The 27,747-nt window shown below is 38.8% G+C and overlaps 3 protein-coding genes across 7 annotated transcripts in view; 2 read left to right on the top strand and 1 right to left on the bottom strand.

Moving 5' to 3' along the window:
- The first annotated feature begins 123 nt into the window (after window positions 1-123).
- LOC143174525 (AMMECR1-like protein) lies at window positions 124-2,504 on the top strand. The gene is made up of 4 exons (XM_076367780.1): window positions 124-447; window positions 1,082-1,192; window positions 1,261-1,466; window positions 1,887-2,504. The coding sequence occupies exons 1-4, from the start codon at window positions 236-238 to the stop codon at window positions 2,051-2,053; spliced, it is 696 nt and encodes a 231-aa protein (XP_076223895.1). The 5' UTR covers window positions 124-235; the 3' UTR covers window positions 2,054-2,504.
- Window positions 2,505-3,155: 651 nt separating this feature from the next.
- On the bottom strand, window positions 3,156-4,809 carry LOC116430830 (uncharacterized). Of its 3 annotated transcripts, none has more exons than XM_031985447.2 (5): window positions 4,538-4,809; window positions 4,192-4,323; window positions 3,925-4,123; window positions 3,714-3,842; window positions 3,156-3,628 (listed from the first exon to the last, which is right to left on the bottom strand). In XM_031985447.2, exons 2-5 carry the CDS (start codon window positions 4,311-4,313, stop codon window positions 3,389-3,391), a joined length of 690 nt encoding a protein of 229 aa, XP_031841307.1. In that variant the 5' UTR covers window positions 4,314-4,323; window positions 4,538-4,809; the 3' UTR covers window positions 3,156-3,388. The 3 variants fall into 3 exon arrangements, with proteins under 3 accessions (XP_031841307.1, XP_031841306.1, XP_031841308.1); XM_031985446.2 differs by having other exon boundaries at window positions 3,160-3,628; window positions 4,614-4,806; XM_031985448.2 differs by having other exon boundaries at window positions 3,176-3,628; window positions 3,925-4,096; window positions 4,614-4,805.
- A 388-nt stretch (window positions 4,810-5,197) lies between these two features.
- dlg1 (MAGUK family member discs large 1) overlaps window positions 5,198-27,747 on the top strand; it is a 660,262-nt gene continuing 637,712 nt past the window's right edge. For 2 of the 3 annotated variants that reach the window (XM_076367771.1, XM_076367772.1), the window contains exons 1-2: window positions 5,198-5,617; window positions 25,379-25,456. In XM_076367771.1, coding sequence (XP_076223886.1) covers window positions 5,596-5,617; window positions 25,379-25,456 — 100 coding nt within the window. In that variant the 5' untranslated portion in view covers window positions 5,198-5,595. The remainder of the gene's footprint in view (window positions 5,618-25,378; window positions 25,457-27,747) is intronic. The other variant, XM_076367774.1, reaches the window with a different exon arrangement.

The following is a 27,747-nucleotide window of genomic DNA, read 5'->3' on the forward strand; positions in this document are numbered from 1 at the left end:
ATAATATAAAAATATTAATAAAAATGTAATAATGTACGAAACGCCAATTTTTATCGCGAACAGAATAATTATTTCATTACAAAAATGGCGGGCAATGAAACAGCTGTTTTGTAACCAACAAGACACCTAGCGGAACGCGCGCGCAATTTAGTATGCAATAGCAACGGTAAGCGCGAGATGTATGGTTTGGAAACCGATCGTATCTCAGGTTGTTGCTGCTATTAACTGATAAAATATGGCAGCTGGATGTTGTGGAACGAAAAAGCAAAAGTTAAACAATTCTTCTAGCGTTCCCTGTAATGGCACCGTGAGTTTACAGAATGGTATACGTTTGCGGAATTCCATAATAGCACAGCCTGAGATGGGCTTTTATTGTTTCGATGTTCTATACTGCCAACTGCACCAACTCGATCCACCAAAACCGCCCAACTTCAGCAATGAACCATAGTGAGTACTATCCTATAAAATCGTCTCATATTTCATATTTGTCTTGCGTTTTTTGGCCAAGTTTAATTTTTTCTTCATTCCTTCAAAGTGTAGCTCAAGTAGTATACACATATGATTGACTTTCTGTCTCTTGCTTCTTATCTTCCTTTGTTAAGGGTACTTTTTCAGAGTTTACAATTTGGTATGAAAATTACAACTTCTTTCCAGTAAAGGGACTGTTTATTGTTGTGTGATATTTTTGTATGAGTGACTTAGTAACTTTGAATGACAAACTTCTTAAATATCTTCTCTTTTTATTATCTGAATATATATATATATATATATTCTAAACAAACCTTGAGATTTTTAGGTCAATTACATTATCTTATGTACTTTAGTATATACATGTTTACCTGTGTTCCAGATACTAATTAGAAACACATAAATTAAATATATACACGTTTTCCCTACAATATTTTCAATCATACCTTTATAGTATGTAGTTATATTATTTTTTACTTTTTTACTTCTTATATACAATACTATACAATTGTTTGTTGTTATATTTGTATTGATTGCTAGTATATATAAATAAATATAATGGTATCTTTATATTATTTATACGCTAATTTAAAATTTATATTGAACTTTGAAGCCCATTATTTGTAACATGGACTATTGGCAAAGATATGAGATTAAGAGGCTGCATTGGTACATTTAATGCAATGCATTTACATGCAGGATTACGGGAATATGCTACCACTAGGTATTATTTAATATGTGGTTGAAGAGAAAGACAGTGTATAGAGATTTTAAGTGTCTTGTATCTCATAGCGCCTTTAAGGACTCTCGATTTAACCCAATAACAAGGGAAGAACTGCCACGTTTGCATGTCAGTGTTTCTATACTTCGACATTTTGAAGATGGAACAGATTATTTAGATTGGGAAGTAGGTGTTCATGGAATTCGTATTGAATTTCACAATGAGAAAGGCAATAAGCGAACTGCTACTTATTTACCAAATGTAGCAATGGAACAAGGTTTGTATGTATATTATATTAGGTCATCCCATAAGTTTGTGTAATGGTATATTAATGCTTCTCACATTACATTTAGTAATCACAGAGCGATATGAGTTTGAACTTCTCCAGTTTAGCCAGTGGAAGGTTTTTAAGAGCGACAGGTCATGAAGTTATAAAAATGTTATATTTAATAAAATATCATTTTATACAGTAAAAACATGTATAGCACAAACTTATGGGATTATTTAATATTAGTATACTATACTATATTAGTTTGATTCAAAGATAGATTTACCACTCAGAAGTATTTTCTTTATGTATAACAAGAAAACTAATGTATATTATACTTTATTAAGTATTCAGAATTAATAGTAAAATATTTATGTCTACGATAATATCTACAAGTATTCTAGAAAGGTTGGAATTTTTCATGTTTAGGATGGGACCAGATACAAACAATAGATTCTTTGCTGCATAAAGGTGGCTATAAAGGATTAGTTACTCCAGATATTAGACGCAGTGTGAAATTAACCAGATACCAGAGTGAGAAAGTAACTGTCAGCTATCAGGAATACATGACACACTGGCACGGTCGAAGATGCTAGCAACTGCCAAGGGGTCCTTGCTCAGGGCCTCTGTTTCAGCAAAATCCTGGCAAGATTTGTTGTTTTAATATTGATATCATTAATTCTTATTTACAATATATTAATAAGCAATACAATAAGATAATGGCCAGTCACCAAACATTATTTGATCCACAGTTTAATCAATTTTCACTTATGCAATTTTTTTTTATGTTTATTAGTTCTCGGGTCATATTACTTGTACAGAAATGTCTATTTTGTCGGTGGAAATATTTAGGAACATTGTTGTCATACCACTATTGTGGATTATGTCTTCCTATAAAGAAATTTGAATTTTGGAATACAAAAATAAAAATGATACCAGAAGGAACTAAAAAATTTAACCTATTACTGTTTAAAACAGTGCCTATGATTTCAACATTTTACATTCTTCTCCTTTATAATGCATATTTTTCAATAAAGACAGTAATATCATGGGAATAGTCATGCTATTCTTTTATTTTTGCTATTTGCAAATAATATGTTAAGAACTATTATAATGTGATATACATATATAAATATATATATTATATATACATAAAATAAAGTTGAAAGTTTTCATGAGGTCTTATAGGAAAGTATAATAATGCAGTTGAACTTAGTTGTTTAGAAGCATGCACAAGCCGCTGTTATTACATTTAAGTCTCTATATATAATAAATTTTCAGTCTTTCAAACGAATTTTTCAAATCCATATATGTAATGTACTTACATTTGAACTAGCTGTCACATTAATAATGGATAAATTTAAATTTATTTAAAACCTATTACTATTAGCCTAGTACTTCAAAAATGGATTATTTGTGACATATAATAGGATTCAAGAAATTATGAGTCCGAACATTATTTTCAAAAATATCACATAGGTAATTACTGAATTTAGACTGTTTTATAAATATCTAAATTTAATATGATATGGATTGACAATGATAAATCAAACTTATTTGTATTAACAAAAAAAAGTATATTAATACTTACAATAAAAAAAGTTTAATATAATAGTAATTAATTTAACAGTCACTATTAAAACATAATAAAATCATGAAAAAGAAATCAAAAAAATATTGTATAAATGATAAATAGCTCTTTAAACTTTGATTGCAAATAAATTGAGTATTTGATAAAAATATTTAATATATGATAAATAAGAAGAATTAACTGAATAACAATTTCATTACGATATTTCATGTATGACTTGAAATATTAATGATGTAACAAATAAATAATTTCTTATCTTCAAAACTTTATTATTTACCTCTACATAAATACATAGGTACCTGTACAAATGCATAGTACATGTATTCAATTACAGTAAAATTTATTCAATTAATTCATTCAATTTTTTCTGTTTTAAATACTTGTCTACTTCCAGTATGATATTTCCTATATTCTGTACTTCTGTAGCTTGCTTCCATGCCACAATACTAACAGTGACTGAATTTAGAATAAGTAATATTGATAAATGTGGGAGTCCCGGTCTTATTACACTCCACCAAAATCTATAAAGTTCTCGCCCTTCAGTCCAGTAAGGTACCCTTAATCCTAGATATCCAGCAATCTATATCAAAAGAAAAACATGAATGGTAGAGAAATATTATATAATTAGAGAAACAAAATATTATGTGTAAAAGTAATAATTTTACCCCAAGACACAGTGAAGAAAATGTAATTGCTGGAAAACCCACAGCCACAAGATTTGTATATAACATTGCCTTTAGTTCCATACATGTAAAACAATTTGGTTTATATGTCAGTAATTCGTCTGTTACAAGCTAAAAATATTAAATCATTGTTAACAGCAAAACAAATAAAGAATTTTATTAAATTAAGAATGATAGAAGGATAACAACACACTTTTTTAAAAAAGTGACTTCCAAATACACCTCCTCCAATGACTGCAAAGACGTTACTAACTACAAATCCATTTCTATGTAATTTTAATTTTCTTCTAAACATGGTATTAACAATTATATTGCTTACAGCACAGATTCCTGCAATACATTTATCTCCATGCAAAATTGCCTGTCTAAAGTGAAAAGAGTAGAAACAAAAACTTTATCAACGTGTGGTATATATTATTAAAAATAAGTTTGTATTTAATTATAAATAAAAGATACGTACACTTCACTTCTTGGTTCCCACTTAGATATTAAATTCCATTGTTCTTCCTTTGCTGTGCTGGGTGATATATACTCATAATCCGCAGGGACATCATGTTTGCTTTTTATAGGTACCAATACCATTTTAAGCGTTCTGAAAGTTCAGTCTAATATAAAAATACGCACGTGGTTAAGGATTGTATATCACTATATGTTTCATTATCCAACATTATTCTAACCTACACGAATATCGTACTATTACTGTAACCAAATTTACAATACTGTAAATTATTTAGAAAATGTGCAATGCATTGTCAAAACTCGGAAATTGTGAAATGCAAGAAAATACTAAATTACATTCAAATTACATTCGTTATTATTAATAATCGCATCTTAAAATATCTTCCGGTAATTCCTCGTGTAATTCATAATTTGATGACTTACAACTGAATTACGATGTTCAAACAATAAAAACAAACAGATATTTAATGCGGTAGAAATTATTTCCGAAGAAACAACTTCAAGATCTCTACACATGACAAATACAAATAATATAATTTTTTGTCTACGAATCTGAATTATCGATATGGACAAAATTAGCACCACTGCTCTAGCGGATTTTAACCAAACTCTAAACATGTCGTTTAGTTCACCGCCACGAGGTGGTGTCATTGTAACCTTCGGTTACTCGCGACACATACCGGCCGCGTATCGAAACACAATTATAAATTGCAATCAGACGGTCGATATACTCGGCGACTTATGTCTATTAGGAAAAAACGTTTATTTCCTAATAGTCTGAGAAGACTTCCGTTGATTCCCCGTAATTTTAACAAGATCACTGAAGTGATTAAATATCTCGTAATCTTCTCTAAGGAGCTTGCGACGGAAAATCGTGTTCGGTCACGTTTGCCCGTTGCACTCACAAGGGGGTTGCTTTTACGGGGTAGAGCGTCACAAGGCGACCTGACGTCACGCATGGTGCGATCGACCAATCGGAGGTGGCGTTCTCGCGACTAGTCAGTTTTCCGGCTGCTAGAGTAAGCGCGACGCCATATTGACTGTGGCCGAGTGGTGGCGGCCTGTGTTTATATCCGTTTCGTTTTACCACGTTTCGACGGCCCACCGGGAGGTCTCGCGAGTGACGTGTCGAGCCGTGTACGTGCCCGTCTACGCCGCCCGTGGAAACAGGTCGTCGATTCGCGTGACAATAGTGTACCGTGCGCGATCTTCTAGTATCGAAGTGACACGCCGTGCTTTGTGCTACACTCTTCTCTCGTTTCTTCTCCCTTCCGCGAAAACCAGTGCCTCGTTCACGTTTCTCCCCTCCTCCACCCCTGTCGACCACCCTTTCGGTCACACGACTCTGTGCTCTGACGGTTACAAATCAACAATTCCATCGAGGATTTACTCGACGCCAGGAAAGATGCCAGTCCGTAAGCAAGGTGGTAAGCTCTCCTTATTCTATCGAAACAAAAGCCACCCCCTGTGCTTGTCGATTCCATGAAAAATCGGGAATCGCCGAGTGGGAGGGGCGATAGGTACGGGTCACTCGGTCAGCTGTCATCTGGCTGTCAGTTGCATGCCTCTTTAATTTCTCTCTCTTTTTCTCCAACCCTCTCTCCCTTTCTTTTCTCCCCCACCCTAACCCCTCTAGAATTCTGCTTTTCTCGTTGATACGAAATTCATCGTGTTCCATGCGCGATTGGTTTCTAACGTGACGAGGAGATCATCCCGAACGTCCGCGTGAATCCTTCTCTAGGCAGCGGCTGGTCCGTGCAGAATTCGCGAACTGGTTGTTATTGTTGGTTTTTCTCGTTCGGGAGCGAGTTGCGCACTAGGCACGACCTTGAATCGCATACTTAATCGAGAGAGGTCGCGTGTCTACAGGACAGAGAAAAGATTATCGCCTGCGACGTAATCAAGCACGATTATTAGGGGGATGTAACGCAGCCGATGTAACTTGTTGGAGTTTCGACCACGTGCGATGTCACTCGGCTACGCGTTCATGCATTGTTTCGTGAATGCGAACGGGAATCTGGCGTGGGTTATTGTTAAAAGTCAATTAAACTTGTTGTTCGCGCGATCGTTCGCTTCCCTTGTACGATTTCGTATTGTTGTCCATGTTTGTTAATTGCGAATCACTGCACGCACCGTATTCTATTCTAATTTAGAATAGTTGGGATAAATCGGTCACTAATTTTAGTCGAATTATTATATTCATTTGATCGCCATTGTCCAGGCTTATACCATTGTTGTGTTATTATTCGGGAACATTAGATGAGAAATTTCTATCAAGAGTTTCTTTCATACGGGTGTCGATGGCAATCAGATCGATGCACTTTTGAGGAAGCAACACATCGATTTCAACAATTTTCATGCGTTGTTCTCTATACTTTCGCGACCTATTTTATTCACATCGTGACCCAGTTAGAGGTTACGATTCGAATTTCGAAAAACCTTGGCCGTGTGTGCATTAGAATGGGAAACATTAATGCTACGTATTCGGGGGAGCATCGATTACACGCACCCGATGCACGATCCCACGTTCATATCAATGTAGGCCAATATAGAGTGTGTTGCAATAATCACACGGCTGTTAGTTGTCGGTGTTTGGACAGGGGCCAAGAAAACGCAATAATTTCAGCTCTGCTGGGACTCTTGTGCCACGGTTATGCGACGAGGAACTCACGGCCATGGGCTCGGTCGTCCGTGCGTCGCTTCTGATCTCGAAATTTCCTCTCTAAATCTCTTCTGTCTCTCCACTCCCCGTTTACGATCGTCCGCAACGCGTTTATTTCAATTCTCGTTCGAGTTTATTTTTGTTTTAATTACCCGGCGGAGGCGATACTGTTGCTATAATGTCATCGCATCACGTGTTTTTACGTTTTCAAATGAAAGGTAAACGTACGCGTAGGAACCAGGATTCATATATTGTACACACTTGCGTCGTGAACTTAGCTGCGGTAAACCGATAAGGAAATTCAATTATATGCTCCTGTTAAACGGGTGTAATTATATAATCGCTTATTAAATGTAGGATATAGTAATGACTCTAACCCTGTCGTATACTCTAACCATCTCCACTAATAACTGTGACATAATTGTTATTGCAAATGTGATAGCGTAGTTGCTAAATGGACTGTGGTTATTGTCTATTAATGTGTACACAGTATACCTAATCTAATTGCTGTGCCGTGATGTAATATCTTCCTAATATTATTATACAATGTCAATTACATCATGAGCGTAATTATAATCAGTATGTCGCACGCGGCTCTTATTTGATAACAAAGTATGATTGTTCACGATTTCCGTGCGTTTATAACATTACACCTACAGGCAGGTTTTCAGTTCGTTGTCTTCGATTTATTATTGTGGAAAGGCATGAAACGAATTTGATGTATAAAAGAGGACTTTTCGCAGTACCAAATGCTCGTTGTCCTCTTGTGGGGATACGAGGAAAACGAGTACTCTTTCGTACCACGTGCCAGCAAGCATAGCACCTCTTCCCGCGAGCCGTATCGATCGTCAGAAAGAATTTCAGATGCTTTCTACACCCCTGAAAAATGAATTTCCGCGTGTTAATCGAGCCCTTGCTGAACCGATAGACTTTTCAATAATATCGTGCGTGTTTCGCGACTGCTGTTAACGAATCAGCAATAATTTCTATCGTCGCTTTCGTTACTCTTTTCTCTTCCGCACAGCGAACAAATATTTGCGGGACAGACGAAAAAAGAGAAAAGAATAACACTTGGCATGCTCTCTGAAGTTACGGAAGAATAGGAATGCAGGTACAATTCCGTGCCGAAGCCTATCGTTCGCGGGGCTAAAAAGCTAGCTCGCCCCAAAAAATTTTTGGCAAGCGATAGGGGCGCGGTATTGTTCGCGGTGACCTATCGCGTAATGCTTCGGCCGCTTGCTTCATTTAATATTTCCGGAATTCCCATTGTAACGCTCGTTCGATTCCCTATTTCTCTCGCATCAAGTTGAAACAGTTTGACTATTTCATCAGCCGTAGTAGATTTGGACAGCGTGCTATCAGACGTTCAAGTTTTTCGTACGAGTAGCAGGATTATCACGAAATTTTTAAAGCGAATAAATTTTCAGTCATTCTTTGAGAGGAATGGTGTAAATTCGATCTTTGAAATGGGATTTGAACTTTGCGCGAGAACGCCTTCGTCCGACAGTAATTGTGCGAAAGTCGCGGCCAATGTGGCTCTAGAGCTTCAGGCGTTTCATAAATTTCCCGGTTTTTAATCAAACGTAAAGTAAATTTGAAGTTTTCGGAAATATATTTGATACGAATTGTGTCATTGTTTGATATTCGTATAGCTATCCGTTGAGCAGTATGCATATTGCACGACAAAATATTGGTTAGCTACCTTAGAAATCTTATGTTACTCGTTATGAATTACATGGAATTAACGGGTTCGCGTATGCAAATACTCGCGTTACGCTTGTCCGATGTTTGGAATCATTAAAATCGCCTTCAATTACCATCGTTTCGTAGTTATTTAGAAATATTCGCGGTACGTTAATGGCGCGGAGCGGTTTTTCACCGCGGCGTTCAAGCTTTGAGCGCCTTGTGCTGCGTGAAAAAGTTTGCGCCCCTCCCGCCCTGGCCCGTAAGACGATATGAGTGCGAGAGGCTGCACCGACGCCGATAGTTTTCAATTTCTGCGGTGCAGGCGCTTCGTAGGCAAAGACGAGGAGAGAGTCAAGGATGGTTTATGGGTCGGTGATTCGCTTACCCCGGCAACCCGTGAAGCTTTTATGCATGCCGATGTATGTACATTTCATATTCCGCCGCGCGTTTCTACATATAATGCGAACGCGTTTCTTCATATTTATACTCGCAGTGTTTGAATTCATCAGTTCACGTTATATACAATACTCATTATAATCAGTTAGCGAACGATTTCATCAACAAAAATACATCGTGAACACAAAACCAAAGATTTCCTCTGCCAAGGTGATTAATACATTCATTAACTTAATTAATATTTCCATATATACTACAATAATCCACCAGTTTGTATTTTTGATAATTACTTCGTTTGATAATATTCCGTTACTCCTATCTTAGTTCAAACTTCAATACCATTTGCATTTACAAAATTGAATGTATCCCGAAGTGCAATGATCAGGATACAATAAATCTTCCTCTGTACGTGATTAGTAACGCAAATAACGTTAACAATAACGTTCACAATAAACTACAAGGATTTACGCGAATAGTGAAGTCGGGTCTCGGCGCGCGTGCGAGTTCATAAAATACCGTGACGTGGTTCTTTCGCTCCGTTCCATATCGATTACCGGCGTACGGGATCACCGAAGGTTCTCGCTGTTTTTCCGTGTTCACCGGTGTGTCACGCGCATATTTTTAATTAATCCGTTGGTGGCTGTCCACGTTGGGTTTCTGTGCGAGCGCCTCATTTCGAACGATTATTTCAAACGAGCACCGTGTTTCGGTACGTAAATTTGTAATAGCTCGGCGTGCGCGCACGTAGGCGTGATGTATGCGGACCGGAGACGATATAGGACGAAAGGGGAGACAGCGTGGCTGATAATGAGAGCAATGAATGGGAAGTGGGGCGAGGGCTTATGTACTTACTCTTCTCGCGGCGATGCGCTCGCCGTTTCGCAGAAACCAGGCATTTACCTGCGCCTCCTCTACCTATAGCCTCTCCCTACCCACTATTGACGTTCTAAACGTTGTATTGTATTTTTTGTCTGGCCAGAGCTTTTCTTCTTACTCTCCATCGTTACTGTATCGATAGACGAAATATCCTCTGACCACTCCCAATTTCTTTCAGGCCATTTTAATTATCGGATTGCTGGTTTTTCTTTACAGATGTACATTCTTTTTTAGAGATTGATATATAGAATTGTTTATTATTCAGAGGATCAGTTTGTTTACTTTATTAGAACACACATATATTTCTTTACAAGTTATAAAAAATCGTTGATTAGATTCGGGTAATTTGTCTGTGCATGGTTCACTGTATCTACTTTTATCACTCATTAAGTAGATTTAGTATTGTTGGACAGACTGTTCGTCAAATCAGGTTGAATTTCATCTTCAATTGATGATTAATGAAAATAGTTTTTCGTTGAATCAGTGTCTGCATTAATGATATATTTTAGTATCAAGTGAAATTGTCAGATGACTGTCTAATTGTGAGAAGGTTACATTTCTGGCTATTTCATTAACTTTCGGTATTTAATTGGATTATTCGTTGGTGTTCGTTATGTCGTGTTTCATTTTTAATTCTTTTTTCCTTTTATTCGTTTGTTTTTTTCTCCTCTTCTCCATTAAATTCAATTTTCTCCCGGTCTCTGTATTTCCGTTCTGTCCTGCTATCCTGTATTATTCAACGCCGCTCGTAATAAAGCGTCAACATAGCCGGCACTCAATTCAGTGTTACAAACACCTCATGTATCCTCCATGTTGAACCAGCCATTATACAGTTTCGCACGACAAGCTACTCGTCATTGTTTTCGCGATATTGTTGGAACGGCTAGTCAGTTAGATTTTTATTTTTCGGTGCCAGGAAAATACAGTTTTGTAACGGACAATAAGTTTTTTATTTCTCAAACTAACATCATTTGAACGTTCGCTCTTAATTTCCATATGAATTATTTTCTAATCCGCAGTACTTAGTCCGTTCAATAAATAATTTGCTGAAGATCCGTCGAACTTCCGATCTCATTTTTAATTACAAAATTCGATTATTTAATTTAAATTCTGTCACATATCACTGATTTCATTTCTTTATTTACAGAAATATTCCTTTGTCAAGCAATTGCTGTTATCCCTAAACGTTGGCACATCGAATATACACGTTTCATTTCAATTTTTCGTTTATTTTTTCGACTAGTTCACTGGTACTAAACTGTAGTTTTTTGATCAAACGTATCTCTCAATTACTGAAAAAGAACATTTTTTCGCGTATTAATTGAATGAACAATGGAATTTGCAATTGGGATGAAACGCATGTGGGTGTAACTGCAAGAATGCGTCTCGCAGTCAGCGAATAACAGGATAATCGTCGGCGAGTGTCGAGCCGTTGGGAGTCGTCGATAATGAATCCGTCTAGGCAGGTAGACAATACTTAGGATTAAAATGTGTCGGAAGGAGAGCGTGGGGCGTATGGCGACGTTAAATTGGATTCTGGCAGCTTTAGGAATACCTATTCGCGAGCAGCACCTGCAACGCCGTCTGGGGAAGTTCCGGTAAAACAATTCACAGTGGTTTCCGGTTCGCGTAGAGTTCGCGCAGATATTTCATGGTATTGGTTTCAACTGCGAATCCTCCGCGCTTGGGTTAACCGAGATCGTTAATGTTAGTTCGAATCGTACACGCATATCGTACCGTATATACACGGATCCACCCCATTGAGTTTCTTCATTGTTCTTTTTTCCTTTTTTTCCCTGAATTTTATTTTCTGTTTTTCGTCGACGAAACGGCTCGGTAAAGTGAAAGTATCGCAGCAAAAATAATTCTTTAGTTTCTTGAAAATAGATTTTTTTATCGGTATTCATTCGAATGAATCAGTATCTCAGCAATCCTTCAACATAAATAGCAAGTATATTGTCATTGTAGGAGTAAATTTACTGTAAAGTTTAAATCTTGATAAATGGAAATAATATTTAGTAAATTCATGCAAAGGATTCACGGTGAGTTTCATTCATTATCATAAAGGAAGGGGCGAAAGCTGGTTCAAAGAAAATTGTTCCAATTGAATGATCAACGATGTTCAAAGTAATATCTACATTCGGTTATTGCGCGATAGAGATGATGTAATTAACAATGATATTAGGTAAATATTAAATTGATAATAAAGAAAAAAACGTCTTATATGTTTCGGTCACTGAATTATTAATTATTGATATTTGCTTCTATAAATCTGCGCAGATATGCGTGCACATGGTCCTGGACAATACTACGTCGTAATTAGGTTTACGAGCAGAACACGTTGCACGGAATATCTGCTACATGAATAATTCTATCAACTTCCCGAAATTATACCTCGATATTAACCGACAATAATCGGTGTGAATCCCTTCCTCGACGCCAAATACACTGACCGTTACCGCTCGCAGAATCACTGAACTGAATTTACTACAGGCCTGATACTTCCTTTAAATATTCCTATACGCGCGAAATCCATTTAAATTGAAAAGCAGCGAACACGTTGGCCATCCGTTCGTAACGCGTTATTGTCGGCACGGTGTATATTTCACGGAAATACGGGACATTTTGATAGCAATTATCATTTCAATAATAATATTTGCGTAACTTATAGCAAACAGTTAGCCATATTTATTTCTTTACATGCAATGATATGTTAGAACACATTTATGTAATATATACTCTTAGTGATATTAATTTAATGTTAAACACATCATGATTTAGATTTTTTCTAAATAAAGTTGTATTATTATTTAAACATTTTATCATTTATTTTTTATTCAACGGACAATCGCATTGTCTTGGCGATTAATATTTGTATATTAAAATTGAATGTAGGTAAATACGTATATGTATACTCTGAACTTGCGATACAAGAGATTAATGTTTGAGGTGCGCAACAATTTCTGGGAAATCCTAATATTACGTTCCCGTGTGCCGCTGATTCTCCCGGGAACAAATATTGAATTTATTAAAGTAGAATGGATTTCTCCTTGATATGCTTGATAGTAAGCCCGAAAAATTGCAAGCACGAGTCGTTGATTCTATATGTCTTTAATTTTCCATACTGTTTAAACTTCGCCAGGATATTGGATGTGTGTACAGGGAAAATTTAATATTAAAATATTGTGATATTTTGCTTCGTATATGTCGTTCAGATTAAAATACATACCTTAATAACTTACGACGGAGCTTATAATAGTTTCAATCAAATGTTACTTTTAATATAGGAAAGGTTACAGAACTCTCACTTGTTTAAACAGATTCATAAAATTCTGATTTGTCGGTTTGTTGTTTCCTTTTCATTCGTCTTGCACTGCAGGTTGCGCCCTTTCGGAACGCGGAACCATTGACAGAGAGAACCAGATATCATGCGTATTCATTTTCACGGTAATGGAGAAGGTGCATTCGAAAATAGGTTCGTCCAGAGAGCAACGTTGCTCGAAACATGATCAAACTGTGTTGCGTATTCGGTGGCTGCTGGCTCGACATTGTACATCGCGCAGACCCGATGTAAAATAAAATCAGTACAGACGGTAGTCTCGCGGGCACATTGTGAACTGGAATTTCGATATCACCGGAATCTATCTACACAATACGATCATCCGCATGCAATCTAATTCCAAAATAGTTACATTTGACTATTGGCTGAATCATTTTCGCACTTACGAAGTGATTATTAAAACATGCATTTTAAATTATTGTAATATATAACGTTTTAATACTACTCTGTTAAAGTGCCATCGAAATAGGTGAATATTCGTAATTAATTAGCAGTAGGTTAATGCCCATGCGTTAATGAAGCATTGTTACGTTTAAATATCTACGGAAATACAAACGCGGAACTGTCGGAAATAAATTGTGATTGAAAGGATTAATTTTATATGCCGCTCGATCATGATTGCGCTGAATATTACAGTAATTATATTGTAATTTCTGGTTTGTGCCATTATACGTGTTCCATTGCTTCGTTGATACGATACTTCATTAATCTTTCTAATATCAGTGACATTAAATTCATTTATATCTGAACAACGGTCATTGATCAAGTGACATGTGACGTTTTCGATACGCTAAATTATTTCATAAATTTTGGAATTCCAATACATGAACTGTTTAAGTGTGTCACTGAATATTCTATTGTTTTCTTCAATAATGCAGAAACACAATTGTGGTACAACATACTTTTTTCTACTTTTCATTTGTTGATCACCGTATAATCTTCACAAAAACTATATCTATTCTTAACAAGATAATCGCAGCTAATGAAGTCATTAAACATGTTAATTCTATTTCTTCTATTTCTATGTAAAATTTTCCATGTACCTACAATGGTTTAGAACTCTTTTGGTTAATTTCCGACCAGAATGAATAGTCCAAGATATCATTAGCCAGATAAAACTGCCGCGATGCCTGGTATATTTGGCATTAACGAGCAGTCGGTGCCAATTAGTATCGATGCGTTGGTTCTGGCGGGACTGCGTTGGGCGTACCGCGTTATCGATTCGCGTGTCGAAATCACCCGTCTGTCTTTAGACTGCGATCTGTCTGCGCTCGCGAACGGACACGCATTCTTTTCCGTCGTCGGAGCTCTGCCGGGCGAGCACCCCGTGCTTTTGAAATCACCGGAAATATTTCGCATATTCCATCCAACTATTTATCATTATTTAATGAGAATAGCGCAACGAATTTGTCTCTTCTCGTTCGTTCCACTAAAACAACATTTCTGTGACAACACGTGGCCGTGAATTTTCCATGGAATTTTTTTAACAAAACATTTCAGCTCAAATGTTTCATTAATCCCGCTTTAAAAGTTTAATAATAACGCTCCCTTAATTACGACCACGTCACTCATATTTTGGCACTGGCTGGCTATGAAAGCAAACTAATATGCTTAATATTGAAAGATGCTCGCGCGTGTGCAGTTATATGCTCATGTGTGGTGCAAGTTACATACGATCACATATTAATCTGCGTACGCGTGTTCGCGTATTGGAGGAACCCGCGTTGCTTTCACTGGACATTTTCGCATATTTCCTTTAAAATTGTGTCTACTTTTTCGTGTTTGAAGCACGTTACTTTCTTTTATTAGGTATTTTAAAATCTAATTGCTGGAACCGTGTTCGCTGTAATTACGTTTAATATGCCACGAAATCGATATTTACGTGGAAACGAGAAATTGTTAATTCCTTACAAACATTCCGATAAGTCTCTTCGAATTTCATCGTTACGTTAAACATTCCAGGAAATTAAATACCTGAATTATCCACGTTAATAACCGCAAACTTTAATTGAGGAACGCCCCACTTGTTTCGATAGTGTGCAACATACTCCGAACTTTCGAGAAACCTCTGAAAAGGGACGAAGTATAATTAAAAAATGAAACAGGAGTTGGAAAGTGTACAATAACAAAAGGGAAAACAGAGAAACTCAGGATGCAAAATAAGAAGCGACAAAAGTTCGGATTAACTTCCAAAATTGCAGTCGCATTTTAGTGCACATACTAATCTCATTCTGTATCAAACCAGGTGTTTCACCGTCGCGACGCCAGACACATACGAAAGTGCACACACGTGCGTGTGACGCACATATATTCGACCCTAACACGAATCGGTGGGTCTATAAATGTTTGTATGTGGGGCACACGGACACGCGGGCACGCGACCGGTGTATCTTTGCACGGAACAAACACAGGTTAACAAAATCCTCACCACAGGAGGCGTTTATGTACATGTACACGTATATAAACACAGCCGAACGTATATACGTGATTCTTCTAATGTGGGGCGCAGCCGAGAATGCTAAATTTAGGGTAGGTTCGAGCAGTCGATTCTCGAATCGTAACCCACGCATGTCGCGGGTGCGTCTGTCGAACGTTCGAATCGGTTCTTTGGGAACGGAAAAGGGAAAAAGAGCGAGCGAGAGAGAGGAACAGTTCAATCGGGGCCTGTGTTTCCGTGGGAAATCGTGCGGCGTGGAAGAACGATCGGCGGTGCACCGTCGACACGCGAAAATCCCCGCAGGAACTCGAAAATCGTGGTCGGTTCGCGAACAATTTTCCGTGTCCGGTGTCATCGAACCGCGCCACCACGTGCACCACGCGTCACAATACAAATAAATAGTAAGCGTGCTGGCCGGCTGCCAACGCGCGCCATTGTCGCTTCTGAAATTGGAAATATACATATATCCGAATCGGGCTGGGAATTACCGAATCGCAGTTCTTTTTTTTATAGGTAACGCATTACCGCGGAAATTGCAACGGGTTTCTGAATCAGTAAATATCCATTGGGATTGAATTATAATGTAATTGAATGAAGTATCGGTTGTAGTTTCTTCTGGAATTGAGAATTTTGTGCCAGTAAAGGTAATAGACTGATGAAATAATTGAATTTCATACGTTTCCGAGGAAAAACAGTAAGATTGATTCAATTAGTGATTTAATAAACGTGTTGTATTAAGTTTCTGGAAACTTGAATGAAGATTGCGTGGACTGGACACGTTTGATTTGAATTGAGACTGTTTATAGTGTACAGATTATGACATCGGTGTGATTCTATCGAAAATGTGAGCACCGTTTATATGTTGTCTGAATGTGCGACGACATCTGGGGTGTCTCACGTTGGAATTTTTTCAGACGAGTCTCGCTGGGTCCTCTTTGCGTCTGCTACGGTCGATGATCTCTTCACTTTGCCTTGATACGTTTTTAACTTTTTGAATACTTCAGTATCGTACGGGTACGTCTACGGCGGGGTTAAAGGATCCTAGCGTACACATATCATACCAGACAGTTTCAGGGAATTTTTAATTTGAACGTTCATATAAATGTCAAGATCGGAGTTAAAGAGTTTATTAAAAAAATATTGCTGACAGCTGAAAGTTCTTTTTGTGATTGACAAGTGTGCTATTAGAATACATCATGTGGGTTCCGGTGATTTCTCTTTTGTGGACTATTGTGTATCTAGTGCAGCGTAAAGCTATAATGAAAGGTATAATGTACCCTTCAACAGCCGATGCAGAAGGTAATGAAACTAAATTATGATTATTGCAATACCTGAGGTGAATGAAACAGTTTGTTTACTGCATTCATAGCGGTATTACTCGCGAATGAATGACATTATTCAGTGAGATATTTGAACAGAATTAATTTAAACGTTAGTAGTGGAATTTCATGATGTTTTGATTAACGTAGTTTTCGCTTCACTGTAAGACGAGTGCTGTGGGTTGGTTAATGAAAATTCAAAAATACAATAGAATAAAAATGAATAGGTATAACCGTAGTATTCTTTGAGAAAGATTATTGCGTATTGCGTGCCGTTATTGCGTAACCAGAATTTACTGGTATTCCAGATCCACGAAATTGCGTTTCACTAGGTTAGCCATTAATGCAAGTAGTTATGCAATTTCTATTGCCATTTCTATGTTCAACCATGATTTATGCGGTTCTCTATAACGTCGTTGCAGGCTCTGTGGAATTTGTTGTCGATTGGAGTCGCAATTCCAAGTGTCATATTAGATAATTAATGAGCAAATAACTGAATAGTGGAATGCTTTTCATAATTCGATAGATATATGTCGCAGTAATACTATCTCTAATCGAAGAAAACACAAACAACTGAAATATAGTTTTAGCCTGAATGAGTTTTGATGCGATTATATACGATAGCTTTTCATACATGATATAATGTGAATTAAAGATGAAAGCTGTTTGGAGGAATCGAATCAAACGAATTCGCCGTGGAGAGTCAGTTTTTAATATTCAAACTGGAAGAGCTCTGCTGGATCTAACGATTCAAATAAAAGGATTTAATCTTGAGTAATTGTACACTCAAAAACACCATCCAGATGATCTCTTAATGCAAACATCCTCACAAGAGGACCCAAGCCTGAGAATATCCGAATCTTAGAATTCATGTATAGATTTGTAGTTCATTAGATGTACTCTGATTAATTAAGATATTTTTATAGTACAACGCAAAATGAAACAGGACGATAAATTATCCCAATAGCAGGTTACTCGGTGAACGCAGTCTAAGATTTGAAACAGAATTCCATGAATAAATTAACGCGTTCGATGTACAAGATCCGACGGGCCCATATGAGAGGCATACATTTCTTATGGGGACTTGACAAGTAGATTAGCATAACAAATATTTCAGGACTTCTATTACCCCAATGACATTATTGGAAATTTAGATACGAACAGTTTGACACGTATTAATAACTGATACAAGACAGCATATAAGAGAGCGAATCGGAATAAAATATTCCCTAAGAATGTTATTCCCCACGAAAATGTATTCTGTATTTCTAGAAATTTAAAGACAGTTAGAAATGATCATAGTACAAATCATTACTTCGGGAGGACTACCAAACATCCCGACAGACGAATCATCGCGACGAACGTCGGATCTAGAAGCTGACGGCCGCGGTCACGTTCTAGACACGCGCCGACACGGAGCTAATCTAAAATTTTCAGCACAATTCACCGAAGGAATTGGCACCGCGCGGGACTTATGTTAGCTCGCGGTAGACGGATTAGCATAACGGAAAATCCCGGGACCGAAGATTTCGCCGATAAAAATTGGCACGGCGAACTTTGCGGACACACCTGGCGGCTTGACCGTCGCGATCACGGATTCCAGGCAGAATTCGTCGAATAAATTGGCATCATTAAAACTTCGGGGAACGGCTTTCGCGCCTGTTGCATTAGCATAGCAGAAAATCCCAGACGGTGTTTGACGAATGGATTGGCAATAACCAGAGCTGTCGATCGACTTTACAGCTCGAAGATGCTCGTAACCAGTTTTCTCGGTGTTCCCGAGCAGCTGACGTCTCGAACTATTCTCATTCACTCTTCCTCGTTCCGTTCCCTTCTTCTTCTCGGCCTGCACGGTCACCATCGTCCACTGTGTCAGACGCTGCGCGCCCATGCTTGCGTTTCTATCTTCGTTCGGGCTAGTGTTCCGTCTCTCGGTCGTTTTTCCTTCTTCTCCGCGTTCGCCTTTCGAAAATCGCTCGGGGTTACCCAGACATGACGTAGATCTCCGCTATTCTGGTCATCGTGTGACGTCGTCTTCAGCGTGTTCAGAAATAAACTCGAGTGGCAAGGTGCTATCCGTCTCTCTCCCTCCCCCGCTTTTGACCGCGTCTTTTAACCTTCATTTGTCACTGTCTCTCACGTTGGATCGCGACACGTCGTTCCCGCCCAATGCAAGCGATTATTGTGTCACGGACAGGCATCAACCCAGAAAATTAGGGGTGGCCAATTTAATTTTGCCGGACATTGTTGGCTATAACGCGTACAACGCCGATCGTCCGGGTTCCTTGATCAGAGAATCCTGACCAATTCCTGCCATCGCTGTCTGCGTTCCTGTCATTAAAACGATTAATACGAGCGTACATAGTTGGCAAACGGGCGCGTAACCTTGCGCCACATTTCACATAACTGATATCGTCGCGAATTCCTCTGGCCGTTATTCCGTGAGTGTCAAATCCGAGTTCCTTTAAGTTACAGACGATTACGTCATCAATGAATACCTTTTTCTTTTAAGGCAACGTTATTATGCAATTGTTTTGGTAACTAAATTTTCGTAGTTTGTTGATGGTACACTTCTAACGTACAAGTGAAGAAACTCATACACTGATCTTAAAATTGATTCGCTATGATGCAATGTAACACAGACTAAGAATCTAAGGAAGACTAAGTACTTACAGGAAGAAACAATGAACTTCATTTTCGTATAATTCTCTGAATAGGACCGTGACAAATGTTAAATAGTGGCCGTATATATCTCGTGATGATCATTAGGAGCGATACCGCGCGATGCGAACTAAGAGCTTAAAATGTTCCGGTTAAATGTTCGTCCGAAGTGCGAGCGTAAGAGTGGTTTCCGTAACGTGTGCTGAGTGCCACAGTAACGACGTTTATTGCGCTATATTTTTATCGGATTTACGGTGCTCATTGTGGGCATACTTAATGAGCTCACCGGCTAGTTGGAATCTTACGGCGGTACGCATTATCGCTTAAGAGATTGTTCTGTTTTTTCCTTCTAGCGACACGGACTCTCAAAAACTTGTGCAATCCTCTGTTTTACAGCATTTATTTTTTATCTCACTTGCCCTGAAAAAGGCCCTCCAACGATTTCATTGAATATTCGTGCATGAAAATTGTCAATCTAATTGAACATTATTTTCATTTTTCCATCAATCACTTATATTAAAACGCCTCAACGACGATTTTTTATTTATCATCTCCATTCCACGAATCCAAGAATTGAATAATCCTTCCAAGTGCTCCAGCTCGCTGTAAGAACATCGCGATGCTGGAAAGTCAAAAGGAGCTCCCCGAAAAAAATCATAAAACTCGGTAAAATATCCGATCTCTTCAGCGAACGATCCAACTTCCGCGGAAGTAATTGCACAGGCTTTTCGGGAACGTCTCGGGATTCCACGACAGTCCAAACAGTCCGGAGTTACATCTGTTTGCCCGACGAGAACGAGCGCGGTGTAAACGAGCGGTTCGCGTCGCTCGTTCACCGGCGACAAAAATTTAATTAGAGGGATGCGATTCACTTTAGAGGGCGGCGGCGTGCTCGCGCGCGCGCGCGCACGGCCACGACCGAGCGTTGGGCCTTTCTTTCGCCGGATAATGAAGTAACGCCGGCAGCCAGCCACTTGTGGTTACCATCTAAGGAGGGCGGAGACGGGAAAAGGGTTGGGAAAGGAGGGCATAAGGTTGAACCTAGACACACCCCGCGACGTTTCTCTATTTTTCCATCGCTTCTGCCCGACCGACCGACGCTTTTTCACGAGCCGCTGCATCGATCTGCCTCTTTCTTCTGCTTCTTCTTATTCTTTCGGCTCCCCTTGGTCTCCGCGTCTTTGGCTTCCACTCGCCATCTTCTCGCATCCTTTTCACTTTTTTCTCCTGCCCCTTTTTCTATCTCTTCGACCCAGAACCTTCCACTGATCCACCCTAACACATACCAGCATGGAAAGCACCACTTTTGAACTTCGCGGATCTTCCCACGCATTTATTTTTCATCCATATGAATATAATCGGCAAGTGAAGCCTTGGGTTTACTTAAGTTCGTCTTGCCTCACCTTGGATATCTGGGAAGAATAAGAATTTATTGCCTTCTCTTAGGGAGAGAGTGGAAGTGATCACATATTTGCTAAAATGTAGACTCAGACAACAAGCCGAAACCTCAATTTCCTCGCGTACGGCAGAATTCTTATTAAGGATTGATTGAGAAATCGAGGGTGTGGTAATGAGAGAGTGATGTATTAGAGTCTATTGTAGAAAATCGGTGCTGAAATTGCAAACCACGTTGTTCAGTATCGTTAGTTACCGAATTCGGTCGAGCACTTTAGTCTAGCGTTGCAGTGTTCCATAATGGACTGCAGTTTCGTTTTATTTGTATAACACTTTCCCGGCGAACGAGCAGGAACGACATGTTACATTGATCGTTGCATCACAAGCCTGCGAAATGCAATCAAATATATTGAATTGAACTTTGTCGTAATTAAAATCGATACCGTTCGAAAAATGTCCGGCTGTATGTGCAAGCATCACGCATTGTTGTTCCTTCGTATCGCCAGATACTGATAATTCGTTGCTTTCTTCGTGGATTCTCCCGGTTCCCCTTACTTTGTGTAATTGAATTTCGAATACAAGGGGACTTCGCCGGGAAAGCTGTGCAACGAAGAACCATTTCCGCCAGGGAAAAGTTGATCAGCGATTCCCAGGGTTTAATTAAACTGAACACTCTGGCTATTTACGGAGACGTAAGAAGCGTGCGTTAGAATGCTAATGAAGACGGCATCACCGTAAGGAAGATGGCGTTTTCAAACGGTGCAAAGTTTTTTGCGAGAACGGACAAGGGAAGAAAGGAAAGCTGATATACACGACGATGAATTAAAATTCTTCGAAAGAACTGTAACGCACTGCAGAAATATAAATTACGAACGAAACGATAAAGTTTCTTTCGCATCGTAAGATAACATGCAAAGTATACGGTTACTGGAATTAATTATTTTACGGTTGCAAGAAGAATTTAGCACCTTATCGACAGTGCCAAAATACCGAGAACTTCCATCCAGAACGCGGTCGTTATACCGAAAGCTTACATTTAGTGCGAGAAGTAAAAACACATAAAAACTTTCGTAACAAGGAGAAGGATTTTATGGTGCCGTTAATGTATTTACTTCACCCATAAATACAGATTTATTTTCGTCGTCTGTAATAAAAAGCAATCCTCGATTCAACGCAGAGGCGTATCATTTGCAATTAATGTGTTACAAAGAAACTTTGTATTTCGTACATTGCTACACTGTTCAAAACATTTGTACTTTCACTATTCTATCAAAAACAATGATCTTCCTTAGCTTTTATTCAATCTTTTCGTAGAAGCTTCCAGAATCTTGTATTTATCATAAAATACTCGATTAAAAGTAATCACCAAACAAAGAACAAATGAGCATTCGTTGCGAATGACAAAGAAACAATTCATCCGTATCATGTGTCTACATCCTTTCCTCCGTATTTAAAAACTTTCGAATTCATTTTACAGGGCGGCGTACCGCGAATGTTTCTGTATTCTTCATTACAGTCTGAATTTTTCGCGGTCAAAGCACGCAAAGCTTTTCCTTGTTCGCCGGCTTCCTCGTTCCGTGTCTTCGCATCGGTGGATTTAATACCGCCTCCAGGGTTAACGCGCGGGCTGGGTATTAAAATATTTCTTTTCAATGGCACGGCATGCGTTCCCGTGGCAACACGCTTTTTAGGCTGCGCTTTGTTCCGTTCCCCCCTTCTGTTCGCAGGGATGGGGGGGGGGGGGGGGTGAACGTTTAATTCTTGAACTGTTCGTGATGCTCCAGTTTTTACGATCGCTTTGTGCGAAAACGATAAAGCAACTGATATTCGAGCGCGAACGAATTTTCAGTCGGCGGAAGAACTCGTTCGATTTGATCGGTTGGTTTTCTCTGGCGGCCGCTAAATCGAACTGTATTTCCAGCGTTAATGTTTCCACTTCGTTGGAAATTAAGGACAGTGGTTATATTTTATGAAATCATTCATTACATTGTAATTCGTTTCGCTTCCATTTACTCTAAACGTATAGATATCAACGTTTGATTGTTCCATGGTAATCACGTTGATTGCTTAGAAGAGGGGGCGTATAGAGGGAGAATAATATAAATTCAGATTTATTAATGTACAGTATATATTTTACAAGCTTTTCTCATTAACGTCTGATTTTATTTGAAATTTTGGTTCGACATTTACAGTTAAGACATTTCGCTCACTGTTCGTATTTAACATATAGTTACACATATCCATTCGTCGTCTCTTCCAGACCGACCATATTTATTACTTCCTCCTAAATGGAATTTGTTGTGAAACTGCTGGTGACTCGGAATCGAGTTTGGAGAACTGAAATTCGTTCCGGTGATAACTACGGGCCAGTGCGGAATTTCGGACGAATTCTTGCACGGGAATATTATCCGGGTTATTTTATATTTTCCGGTCTGACGCAGACGGAATTAATGACACGCCAGGCGGAGCAAGAAATTCCTGTCGTCGCGCGAAAAAAGTATCGTTTAATGGACACTCGTCCTCGGGGGACGAATAAATTTCGTAGTTCGCCAACATCTATTCGATTTCCTTCGGCGAGAGTAGGTGGCCGTTGCGGGGCAATTCTCCGATCGTTTTTGTACGTGATCTTTGTGCAAATGTTGAAGTGCGAGATCGTTCGACGCACGGCGGAATAATTTCTGAATCCCTCGGTGTAAATTTTGGGAAAAAGTGTTTCCCGCGGTATTTTCCCCGTTTCGAGAATTACGCGTGTTCAGCGGCAACGTTAAACGAGCCGAGGATATCATTAATCTTTTCCTAAAACATAGCTTCTCATTGGGTACAAAAAATATCATGAACATCAGCGTTTCATTGTTAATGGGGGAAAATTATGAAACCGAAATATAATGGAAGACAAATATTCGCGTAATGTTTACTTTCCTTTGAATTGAAGATACTGCTTGCAATGCTATACTTGATTTTCGTAATAATTTCTTAATACATTGAATTTTTCTATTTATTCTAATAATTGTTCGAAACGATACATAAGTAATAATTCGAAGTAATAATTCGGACAACTTGAATATTAAAATCATGTTGAATTTGGAGTATCGAAGAAACGAAATTTTCGATAGATTTATCCGCGGTACTTCGCTGTCGATTTCCTTCCGCCGAGATTCGGTCTTCTATTTTCGAGGAAATTATAAGACCAGAAACTTAATTGCTGCACCCTTCACTGTGCGAGTAACGTCGCGGATCCATAAATTCGTATCGTATAGTTCTATAATGGTCCGATGTAGGTCAAGAGTGATGTATCGTGTTCAGTGCTCGAACAGAATCACTTTCCGACACCCGTGGGAGAAAGTTTACGTCTCGGCGCTTCCTCGTGTCAGCTATCTTCATCGCGGCCATTAATTCATTAATGGAAATAATATCGTAACCTTGATTACTTCGTGATCGTTCAATAATAAATATTCTATTCGAGCGTGGAATCATCTATAAAATTAGATTTTTCGGAAAAATATCCAACGATCGTGTATCAATGCGATGTTTGCAGTGTGGTTTCAAATTCCCACGTTCCATCTTTCGTGTATTATTTATAATTTTCGTCTGAAAAGATTTTCTTCGTTTTTCTTACGTTTATTGGAAGTAAAACGAGGAAAAATGTCACTGCTAACGGACGAAGTATTATTTACTGTTAAGAAAATCGTGAAGGAGGCTGGGATTTTTAAAAAAAGGACAACCGAGTATATTCAAAGGTGAAATGAGGCAGCCGCCCGTGATTTCTCCGTTGCTCCGCCAGTCGTCCATTTCCGGGACAATCGGGAAGAAAGATCTCATTTACCTCTCACCCGGATATAACGTCGTTCTCCTTTGACGCCATCCTTCGATGGATTCACTTCGTGCAACCTCATAAACGATGAAAATAGGTCACGGATAAAGTTATTCCACGCTGTAAGAGGATCGTTGCTTCCTTTGTGCCGATATTGCTGTCTTAATAACTTCTGTCGCAAAATTCGATCTTAATTCCTTCCGCTTCCGTGGTACGATCGTTCGTTAGCCACTTATCCGTACATAACCTTATGAGAATCTCATTTTCGACAAAAGTATTCGGGTCCTCTTCCAAGTGCTTCCGATGTCCTCGCCCTTGCCAATTGAAATAATAACATTTACTCCATTTGCCAGAAAAATATACCATTTGCTCTATCTTGTTTCATTTTTTAAATGACTACTAGACCGCTGAAATCAGTAAACAATACAAGAACAAACTCTCTATCCCTTTTTATATTTCTATTGCAAGTGATTCAACATTCGTTTGATAAAAGTAGTTTATTCGAGTATCATACTTCATATTATGCTGTTTATAGTAGCGTAAAGAGAAGTTTCGATTGTAAAAGAATAATTGAAATATAATAATTGGTTTCTTTGTAATTGCAGGTGAGTGCGACCAGTTGGGATACAACAACATCGAAATCATCACAGATGTTGCTTATCGTCCCTTTCAAAAGCACACAGGTAGGCAAGCATCGGGCGTTATTACGTATCGCAGAAATACTCATGCGGAAAGGAGTAATTCGGTGAATATGGTGAAGTATATAACGGGCGGAGCGCTTGCATTTGAAACACTTTTACGATTACGGTACGATGTTCCGGTAGGATAGCGATATATGCTCGTGCCGAAAAATATTTTCGTCGCATGAGAGTCATGTGGATATGACCGACTTCAGAGACACCGGAAATTCAGGAAGAAGTAATTCTTGGAACCGTTCGCGTTGTTTGCCTCTTGGCTGAGTTTTACGATTCAAGAAAGCCGTGATAGAAATGCTGGTTACCGGTCAAGCCGTGCTTTACGCCATTGCAGTCGATGCATACTCGCGACCGTTTCCTTATATGTGTATACAGCACTTGGTAGGTGTTCGTGTTTGGTATAACGATTGGAACGATAACGCCGTATGAGAGATAGGGTTGTTAAATTTGACTGCAGTGCTGCGGCTTTACACTTCCCCAGCGTACGCGACGAATCGGTGTTCCGGTTGTAACGATGCCGTTACGACTGCACTGTTTCGATTAGTATTTCTTTTTTGGATTTTTATTTTTGTTTTTCCGCGAAAAAGTTGTCTTACGGTAATGGCCGGTGAAGTGTAGCTGAAGTGTAGATAGAAATTGACATTTGGATATGTTAACTGCAAGTGGCAATCTATAAATTGGAAATGAGCTATTCAATACGTTTTTGGTCATAGTTCGTGCTTGAGTGTTGCAAGTAGAAATCATTGCGTTTAGGCAATTTGATTAGCTTTATGACGTGTTTGATTAAATCCTTAATGAATCTCTCTAGATTGCTGGGGGGGGGGGGACATCAAAGTACACTTTCAGTGAGCTTTCACTACTGAAACTCAAAGACTTTGTATCAACTGTAACAGTGAATGCTATAGAAATCATACGTTTACAAACCTTTATTCCTATGCTTGCCAACTTTTTCTCTCGCTTTGTCCTCTCGACCCCTATTAAACGTACAATTAGCTACAATTTTAGAACGTTTCATAGAAATCTTTTTGAAAAATATTACTCATTACTCGGTAAAAAAAAAGGAATCCTGTTAATGCTTTCTTTAGAATGCCTTATGCAGTAATTAAACACACGCATTCTCGTATTCTATTCATATAATAGTTAAACAACATCAAAATTAAAAGTAAATTAACGAGGCAAGATAATTTATTACTATAATATGTTCTAAACAATTACTCCCTCACGGATACGTTGAGTTTAATAAGGACTATACAGTCGATGAAACTTGAATATAACACGAATCGTCTCTTGAAACTGACGGAATCAGAGTAGAAATATTATTTCGGCTCGTAAAAAGGTGGAGGCCTTAACTCAAGTTTTCACGAGGGCTGGTTTTTCTTATGAATTCATCAGCGGCCCTTTGATGCCGACTAAGAATAGCGAAATTCCAAATTAGAAAGACGGGGATCGCGAGAAAGAGAGTAGTTTACTCTGTGAATCAAGCCCCAGGCACAGATACATGCTTCCACCGAGCTGTGTACCCTTGATTCCGACGGGACAGTAATGTCGCGCTCTCCTGTGACGGAGGGTACTGTGCGGGGTAACCTGCGCATGGCTTCCGAGAGAGACACATAGACCGCTCGTAGAAAGGGAACTGGAAAATGTCACGCGAGGCATTTCCAATTTCCCCGCCCGTGTATTTCTCGTTTTTCCGTGGCAGTGATAACAATCGGCGCCCGGGTATCTCGTTTTACAATCTTCACGGAACGATATGTCATCGGAGGAGCGATGATTTGCCAAGTCAGCATCGACTCTCCTTTCTATTCTTCAAAGAATCGACCATTTCCGCTCGTATCTTCCCGCTTCCCTTATCCCCGTCGTTTTTACTGCACCCCTTCGCGACTCTCGCGTCGACGAATGACCAGGAACCCACCGGAATTTTCTCGATCCTTTGGTAGAGAATCGTCTTTCGGAATCAAAGTTTGGATGCTACTGAAAAGTCCGTAAAACCTTACTCGACTCTTTCGTCTCATGTACACAGACTTGGTTTTAATTAACACGAACACTACCGATGACACTTTTTTACGTCGCGCCTACAAGAACACTTCGAAAATTTCGATTTGTATGAAAGTTTATGGATTCTCGGATAATCACAAAATATATATTGTTTGTATATATATATATATATATTATTATATATATAAATATCGTGTAGTCTGTTGATTTGCTTTGTATGCGAAGTTGGCAGTGGTTTCTTCCGAAGGTTTAGAAAATTGGTACCTCGTGATAACATTGTACGG

Source organism: Nomia melanderi, chromosome 5 (genome assembly GCF_051020985.1).
Source record: "Nomia melanderi isolate GNS246 chromosome 5, iyNomMela1, whole genome shotgun sequence".
Classification (NCBI taxonomy): domain Eukaryota; kingdom Metazoa; phylum Arthropoda; class Insecta; order Hymenoptera; family Halictidae; genus Nomia; species Nomia melanderi.